This window comes from Pinus tabuliformis, chromosome 2_2, assembly GCF_031772625.1.
Source record: "Pinus tabuliformis cultivar Carrire ecotype Pingquan chromosome 2_2, CPIR1, whole genome shotgun sequence".
Lineage (NCBI taxonomy): Eukaryota > Viridiplantae > Streptophyta > Pinopsida > Pinales > Pinaceae > Pinus > Pinus tabuliformis.
The window spans coordinates 1,276,686,075-1,276,695,011 of NC_142300.1; the positions used below are offsets into that span (position 1 = coordinate 1,276,686,075).

The 8,937-nt window shown below is 39.0% G+C and overlaps 1 protein-coding gene across 1 annotated transcript; it reads right to left on the minus strand.

Annotated features, from left to right (window-relative positions):
* Positions 1 to 4,251: 4,251 nt before the first annotated feature.
* On the minus strand, positions 4,252 to 4,659 carry LOC149198138 (caffeic acid 3-O-methyltransferase 3-like). The gene has a single exon (XM_089408930.1). The coding sequence runs from the start codon at positions 4,657 to 4,659 to the stop codon at positions 4,252 to 4,254; it is 408 nt and encodes a 135-aa protein (XP_089265056.1).
* Between the last annotated feature and the right edge of the window lie 4,278 nt (positions 4,660 to 8,937).

Here is an 8,937-nt window from a genome sequence, read left to right on the forward strand (position 1 = left end):
TTTGCGCGTACTTTCTTTTTGAACCAATCTATGTCAAGGTATTTATCTTCAACTTGTCTTCGTTGATAAATACACACGGGTGAAATCATTAATGTCTACAAATATAATAATCTTTTTCATGCCAGAAGATAACAAAAGAATTTAAAGTGTTATCCACTGAAATTGTACAAGTCATCATCCTTTTCATACCTGAAGATATAAAACACTTTGAAGGGTTACCCACTGAAACTGTGTAAGTCCTTTGCTTCCAGTGGGGTTCTGGCATTTTATTACAGGAAAATGATTTTTATACTTGATCCATGTTTGTTCATAAATGTAAACCTGTGAAATCACTATGGTATACCACTATAATGGTCACACATGGAAGTCTAAAAAACATGCAAAAATTACAGGATGTCTGTATTTTTTGAAAAGTTGAATCTATTTGGTAGAATGGAAAAGAAAAGGGAAATATTGATGTTTATCAACTGACAAAAATGTCAGACTCCATGTGGGTATATGTATCTTAGATATTCCTTTTACTATTCGAAATGCAATTTCAAAACAAAGAGCTAATAATCTATATAGACATTCAGGGTGAAAAGGACGTTTCTGATATATAGGAGAAGACCTCCGTAGTAGAGGATGTATCCCCAATTTTTATGCAATGCATTTAGAAATGTCTAGGATCATACAGTCTGGACGCTATTGGCCATAACTTATTGTGACAAAACTAAAAACTTAGTGCTTTCTTATTTTGTGGTTGTGTGATTTTAGTAAAGTACATTTTAAATTGATTCCAATTTTTAGGACAACCTTACGGCATTGAAACTATGCACACCCCATAACAATACATTATTTTCAGTTGGTTTCTCACTTATTTTATCCCTATCTCTCACTTAGTTTATCCAGTTAGGTCTGGATGTCATTACTTTCGGATTAAATATGTTGTTTTTTGGACTGTTTTTTTCTTTTTAAGTTTAGGTACTAGTTGTCTACTGCAGAATGATTCACATTCCTTTATGGTATCAGCTCTCTATTTTTCTTACAAACCAATAAGATAGATATTGATGTCAAGTTTTCATTTTCATGTGAGACTGTTTCTTGTTGAAGATGCGCCATTGCAGTCTGACATGGCTGACCAAGACTATCTACAGGCAAAACAATCTCGCTTGTGGCATGAATATGGCTCTGGATTCGAATGTAATCAGTTGCAGGGTGTTAGAAACAATTATACAAAGAAGAATATACAGGAATATTCCATTATACCTGTGACCACCTGGTGCTGCCCCCCCAGGGTATGCAAACATAATTTCTTTCTCTTATATGAGATCTGGAACTATAAGTCATATGTTCTGTTATGCAGCAATGAATGGTTAATCATATGTGTGGAATAAATTCTAAAACATTCAAAATGCATAAAGCAGATTAAAACAATGCCAATTATGAAGATTTTTGGATGTATATCAAGTACATTTTATACAGTCATGGGAATGTTTGTTCTTAATAAGGTCATTCGATTAGGATTGGTCTTCGCAAATATTTTCTTTCCATTAGAGATCTTATCACTAGCCTTTTTTTAAATGTTTGTGTAGTTTGTCATTAGTCCTTCATGGCGAGTAGTTGTTGGGGATGAATGTTTAGAAGTTAAAGTACAGTGTGAACGAGAAGTCAGGAATTTGGAGGCCATATACCCACTCCCATCTTCTATTCCACCAAGGTAGCTGCATTTTTTGATGTTTTAGGCCTTTTATGTTTTTGGGTTGGATAGCTATGAATGAAATGTTCTATGAGACTTGCAATGAATTACTTGCAGCCCCATAGAGCCATTGGAGCCACAGGAGGACTGGTGCGATTCTGATACACCTACGATTCCATTGAATCCCATAGAAGAAGATGAAACTTGAGAGTTGAATGAAGTGCCTCCTTTGCAAGATTTTCAAGAGTTGGGTAGGTGATGGTAGTCATCTGACTTCTATTTGATTATTGCTCTAGGGATTATAGTTGTCGTAGATCTAATTCTTTCCTGAGATGATTAAGATGTTATGAAAATGCTACCTTTTTCTGATTGAAATTTTTTATTTTACTTATAAAATCACTGGGTAGCTAACGAATAATTGATTGGTAACCTTAACAGGAATATATTTATATGATTCTATCAGGATTATGCACAATATGAGAGCAATGCAACCAAATTCTACAGGAATATCATCCCAAGGTGGTGACTCTGTCTCTATGGTGCCTCCTAGTGTTGATCAGCAAAAACAGGAGTCCTTATCCATATCTAAACCTGCAGCAGAACCTGACATAACTGCAGTTGCAGCAGATGTTGCTGCATGTGTTGCAAGAGCAAAATCAAATGAGAAGGGAAACATGATTGATCATGATATGGTGCTAAGAATACTCAGTAATCCACAAATAATTGAAACATTGACATCTTTACACAGAAGAAATAATAATATTCAAATGGACTTGATGCCTAATTTGCAGGCAATTGACAGTAAGCATGATGCACCTAAAAATCCTTGCAATGTTGCCCAAAATCAGAGCCCATTGATAATTTCCAGACAGGAATCTGGTGGCATGAATAATATTGGATGCATTTACACTTGGCATATTACATTTATTAAGTAGATGGCACTGGATATTATCTTTATGATCATGGAGTATTTAATTACTTTTGGCTCTTTTGCTGGAAAAATTAATGCTATAGAACTCCATTTTTGTGTACATGATATTGCAAGTTTAGAAATGTTTCCATTTTAACCAGTGGGTCAAACTTAGAAAGGAAAAATCATGGCTACATTGGCAGGCTTGACATTATATGACTTGTAAAATTACATTTTTTTATTTGATTCGGCCATCAGTGAATGTGTTTAAAGTATTCGTAGACAAGAAATGTGTATTTGGTGAAAGTTAAGTGTTCTTGGACATGAATTGTGAATTTAGTCCAAGGGTTGATAAAATGCATGAGGCTTTGTCTTCTTATTATCATCTCTGCTGAAAATATAAATGTCGATTTTTCACAAAGAGGTTTTGCCAACACTTTGTTTTGGAGGCCATCCATGTCTCTGAATCTGAAATGCCCATTGTCACAGAGAGTTCTTCTCGTACTTTCTTTTTGAATCCATCTATGTCGAAAAGGTATTTATCTTCAACTTGTCTTCATTGATAAATACACACGGGTGAAATAATTAATGTCTACAAATATAATAATCTTTTTCATGCCAGAAGATAACAAAAGACTTTAAAGGGTTATCCACTGAAACTGTACAAGTCATCATCCTTTTCATACCTGAAGATATAAAACACTTTGAAGGGTTACCCATTGAAACTGTACAAGTCCTTTGCTTGCAGAAGGGTTCTGGCATTTTATTACAGGAAAAGGATTTTTATACTTGATCCATGTTTGTTCATAAATGTAAACCTGTGAAATCACTATGGTATACCGCTATAATGGTCACACATGGATGTCTGAAAAACATGCAAAAATTACAATATGTCTGTATTTTTTGAAAAGTTGAATCTATTTGGTAGAATGGAAGAGCAAAGGGAAATTTTGATGTTTATCAACTGACAAAAATGTTAGACTCCATGTGGGTATATGTATCTTAGAGATTCCTTTTACTATTCGAAATGCAATTTCAAAACAAAGAGATTATAATCTATATAGACATTCAGGGTGAAAAGGATGTTTCTGATATATAGGAGAAGACTTCCTTAGTAGAGGGAGATTCGAGGTATCCCCAATTTTTATGCAAAGGCATTTAGAACCAGATAAGTATGTCCAGGATGGCATACCCTTGGGCATATCGTTCTCTGTGCAAATTATTTTTGAGTGTGAGTGTCATATTTGGTTCTGTTGGCTACAATTCATGTGTGAGAATGCAGAACTTTGGCCCAATTCGTTAGGAAAAGACAAAAGTATGAGCATTCTTTTAATGGAGATAAGTTTCCCTAGATATTTCAAATTGTTTAAGAGTGCGTTGTGTGTTCACATGTAAATTCAAAATGAATTATATCTACCATAATTTAAAGAACGTTGTAACTTCATTACAGATGCATAAATCTTATGTTATTTGCAATACAAGATTATTCTGCATCGCCGAAAGAATATCAAATTGGAGTTTTATTGAATTGGTATGATTCCAGTAGGATCTATTGGCTACTAGTTCTAGTGTTTGTGGCCATGGCCTCATTGAAAATATTGTTGGCTTGGGGATTACGACCCAGATATTCCCAGGGGCTTGTACCATAAGTTTTGTTAAATGTTTAGCAGCCCTCCAAGACAGATTCGTGCAAATGTTGATAAGCTTCCAAGTAGACCTTGTCTGCTATCAGGAGCAGGAAAGGCCCACAAGGTTGCCGATTTTCACCCTGCACCAACAGCTTCGGAATGCCCGTCAAGCAGTACTTTATTTTCATGGTATCTGCATGGTCTAACTGATCAGCTTCTTCTTGTTCAGTAAAAACGCCATAGGAGGCAAGGAGCCTCAGAATTATGTAAAGGTATCCAACATCCACGTGCGAATGTGAATTACTAGTTGATGAGGAATTAGCAGAAACAATGTGAAAAACAATATACTCAACCAAAAGGGCACCTCCGTTGCCTTGTGTGGCGATAATGTCAGTAATGTTGCTTGCTCTCAAAGCCAGGGGCTTGATGGAAGACCATATCATCTCATTATATATATATATATATTCTTGCTTAAAAATTAAAAATTAAACGTTATTTTTTTATTTTTTTTTCCCCTGGGAAAAAGTCGTAATTTCTATTAAGATTAAGAAATTACATTTTGTATATGCCGAAGCATTCGAGTATGGGCAGATCTGCCCAACATATTCAGTTTGCAGTGCTGTATAAACAATATTTAAGCAGTTGTCTCCTCGCAGGGAGCAGTCTAATAACTGTATACTATCAGTGTTCAAATATAGGAGTCTTTTGCTCTACGCAGAGAGCCATATATAATTGTTATGTCAAAATAAAGTGCTGTTCAAAAACTAAACATAGTGTAGATCTATAGTTATATTCATCAAAAAGACAAAAAGTAGATCTGTAATTGGGCTTTAGTGCCCATTATCCATCTGATCATCAAAGGGTCGATGATAATGCTGATAGAATGACCCTTCGATTTCCTCCTGTATCAGCCAATTGTCTCCTTGCCTGTGCGCTGCCTCTTTGGAGAGATGATCAGCGATGGTGTTTTGTTCCCTGTAGATGTGACGACAAGTAAAAGATTCAAAGGAAGTAGTCAGACGCTTTGCCTCATCTAAAATGTGCCTCAATGTAAATGCATGACAATGTGATGAATCAGACAGCCAATTGCAAACAATTTTGGAATCTCCAAACAGCTGAAGATGTCTACATTGTTTTTGAATGGCAAAGTGAATGAGGTGTTTGGCTGTGCATAATTCAGAGAAATTATTAGTTCCTCTGCCTAGGGGGATTTGAATTTTGTAGCTGTGTGTGTCTGTGATATATAATACAGCTCCTCCCCCACAACCCACTTCTTGTGTAGACCCGTCGAAGAAAGCCCATGGTTTTGTTTTGTCAATGTCCAAGGGTTTTAGGATGCGAACGGGTCCCGGGTTATTATCCTCAGGAATCAAGTTATAATCTGCAATGGTGTGTTGAAGGATGGTAGGCCAGTGTGGGGCTCGGAGGTTAAAGATTGCCTGATTCCGGGCAATCCATATCGCCCAGCATGCAAGAAGAGGGATATTGATGGCCTTTCCAGAATGTTCACGGTTCCAATTTTCCCATGCTTCCATAACACTGCTTCCATGCCAAGTATTCAGTTGCGGAATGTGGGATGTGATTCCTTGCCAAAGTTGTAGAGCAGAGCAACAATTCAGAAATAGATGAGAGGTGCTTTCTTCCTCCTGTTGACATAGATGGCAGCGAAAGGGACCGTGGAAGGAACGCTTCATTAGATTGGTGCCCGTGGGTACCTTGTCAAATAAGACATTCCACATAAGCAATCGGGTGCGCGGGGGAGATTTAAGCTTCCAAATTAACTTCCATGCGGGATGGATGATGAGAGGCTTATGAGGTTCCATAAGTCTTATATAGCCAAGCTTTGGCGTATATACTCCGTGTTTTGCATATGCCCAAATGATCTCATCTGTACCTTCTGTAAGCCTGATATGTGCTTGCGTGAGTGCATCCGTGTACTCAGCCCATACAGTGTGCCATTGTACAGGGATATCAAGAGCTTGTGCACTGAACCAGGCTTGATGTAAAAAGGAGGAGTTAGCTTGATCGCCAATATGCATAATAGAGATAATACCCCTGTTATTTAGTAGTTCAATGAGATCTTCAGGGAGTCTATGAGTATTCCCGCATCCAACCCAAGGATCTCGTCCTATTCGGACCATATTACCAGCCTTGATACGCCATGTTATGCCTTCTCTTATAAGGGGCAGAGTGCCAATAACGGCCTTCCATATGATAGATATATTATGAAGTGGTCCATGTTGTCTGCATATCCAATCCAATACATTTAAAGGTCTGATATACTTTGCATATGCAACTTTTGTCCATAGTCCATCTGAAGTAAGAAGTTGCCATCCAAGCTTTGCCGCCAGAGCCTTTGAGAAAAGATCGAGCCTTTTGATGCCCCAGCCCCCCCATCGTTTAGGCTTTGCAATGGTATCCCATTTGACCCATGCAAAGATTCTGCCTGGTTGATGGCCTTTCCAAAGAAACCGACTGCATAAATGCTGTAATCGGTTGAGTATGCCTCTGGGGATCCAAGAGAGAGCCATCCAGTATACCGGTGTAGCTTCAATTACAGCTTTAATGAGAATCAGTCGGCCGGCTCGAGAAAGATATCTATGATACCATACCTGAAGTCTCTTTTCCACCTTGGCAATGAGCCATAACCAATCAGCAATTCTGTATCCATTTGGTTTCAATCTGAAGCCAAGGTATTTGATGCCTTCCGCTAAGGTCAAGCTATTAAATGGAAAACGCTGCTGTGCATAAGTGCTTTCATTGATGGAACAACCAAAAGAAGTAATGGTGGATTTGCTGTTGTTGATTTTCATACCAGTAGCTTGCTGAAAGAGAAGAAATGAGGTATGTAGTATAGAGGAGTCTCCAATACTGCCATTCAAGAATATTAGTATGTCATCAACAAATAATAAGTGAGTAAGATACAGATTATCCGCAAGCTTAATACCATTTAGCTGATGGCGATCACGTGCAGATAAGATAACCCTACTCAATCCTTCCATAATGAGCAAAAATAGCAGTGGGGAGAGAGGACATCCCTGTCGGAGACCCCTCTCAGATGTGAAAAATGAGGTGGCTTCACCATTTAGCAGTACACTGTAGGATACATTAGTGATGCAGCTCATGGTCCATTTGATGAAGGCATAAGGGAAACCCAGATGGGTGAGTAGCAGTCGAAGATAAAGCCAATTTGTTCTATCAAATGCCTTGGACAGATCCACCTTAAGGATCATTCCTTTTTGTTTCTTAATCTGCATGGTGTGCATAAGCTCTTGGGCAGTAGCAATGGCCTCGTGGATCTGTCTGTGGTTCAGGAATGCAAATTGTTCGGCAGATATGTGATGGGATAAGATGGGCTTGAGGCGATTAGCAATGATCTTTGCGATAATCTTGTAGAGGCAATTGCAGAGAGATATAGGACGGAAGTCATCAAAGGATTGAGGGGCGTTCGACTTGGGGATGAGGGCTATGAAGGTGGATTTAATGGCAGATGATATACGGCCCGTGCTTCTGCTGTCTTCAACAATTCTCAGGAGATCATTGCCCAGGAGCTCAAAGAAAGCTAGATAGAATTCGATGGTCCATCCATCAGGTCCTGGGCTCTTATCTTTTTTGAACCATTTCAGTGTTGCCTCCAGTTCTGCCATTGTTACTTCCTTCTGTAGTTCCTCCGCGTCCTCTTGTTCAATGTACCTGGGGAAAAGTTCTGCCACCCTCATGATTTCCAATATGTTGACTTCCGCAGGGGCCTTGTATATGGCTTTGAAATGTTCTGTAGCCAGCCTGGCCAGATTCCGCTGTGAAGAGACAGTGACCCCTTGTTCATTCTTTAATTCCCAGATAGAGTTTATTGCTTTGCGGCCATTTGCAAACTTATGATAAAATTTTGTGTTTGCATCTCCTTCAGTAAGCCAAATAGCTCGGCTCCTAAGACGCCAGCTCTCTTCCCTCTCCTTCAGAATTTGGGTGCGCTTTGCAATAAGGGAGGAATAAGTCTCCTTGCTTTCAGGGGATAGGAAAGTCCCATTAGATGAGTCTTCATATTCAACAATGACCCTTTCAGCCTCCTTTAGGGTCAAGTCATCCTGAATGCGCTTGCGGTGTGCCCAATTCTTAGTGAGCTTCTTGAGTTCTGTGAGCTTCCTTACAAACCCCTCTGATAGGTCCTCTCCTTCTCTGATTGCATTGGATTGCCAAAAGTTATGCACCAATTGGATGTAAGAGGGATCTTGTAACCAGGCGGCATTAAATTTGAAGGGACTCTTGATTTTATGGGACAGGTCATCTACCTCCAAGAAGATAGGCCTGTGATCTGATAATCCTCCTGTGCCAACCCATTGCCGAACTCTGGGGAGTTCGCTTACCAGGGGTTCCTTGATAAGGAATCTGTCCAGTCTTCTTGCCAAGCTTTGGTCTCCGCTTCGGTTGTTTGTCCATGTATACTGAAGTTTAGCAGACGGTATGTCTACCCAATGATGGTCCTCTAATAGGCCTGATATAGTGTCAGTAAGTGTGTCGACCTGGGCAGAGTGCCCCCATGATTCACTATATCCAAGTGAGAAATTAAAGTCTCCTCCAAGTATAATTTTGTCAGCTTGAAAGACTTCTGATTCAAATAAAGCTCTCCAATAATTAGCTCGATCAGTACACGGGCCATATACATTAATGATCCGGATGTCCCTAACAGCTGAATGTGCACTGATGTCAAGTCCTATAAACCC

Bases quoted from the DNA above. Each gene is read 5' to 3' on its own strand.
- LOC149198138 (XM_089408930.1), bottom strand. From the start codon at position 4,659: ATGATATGGTCTTCCATCAAGCCCCTGGCTTTGAGAGCAAGCAACATT.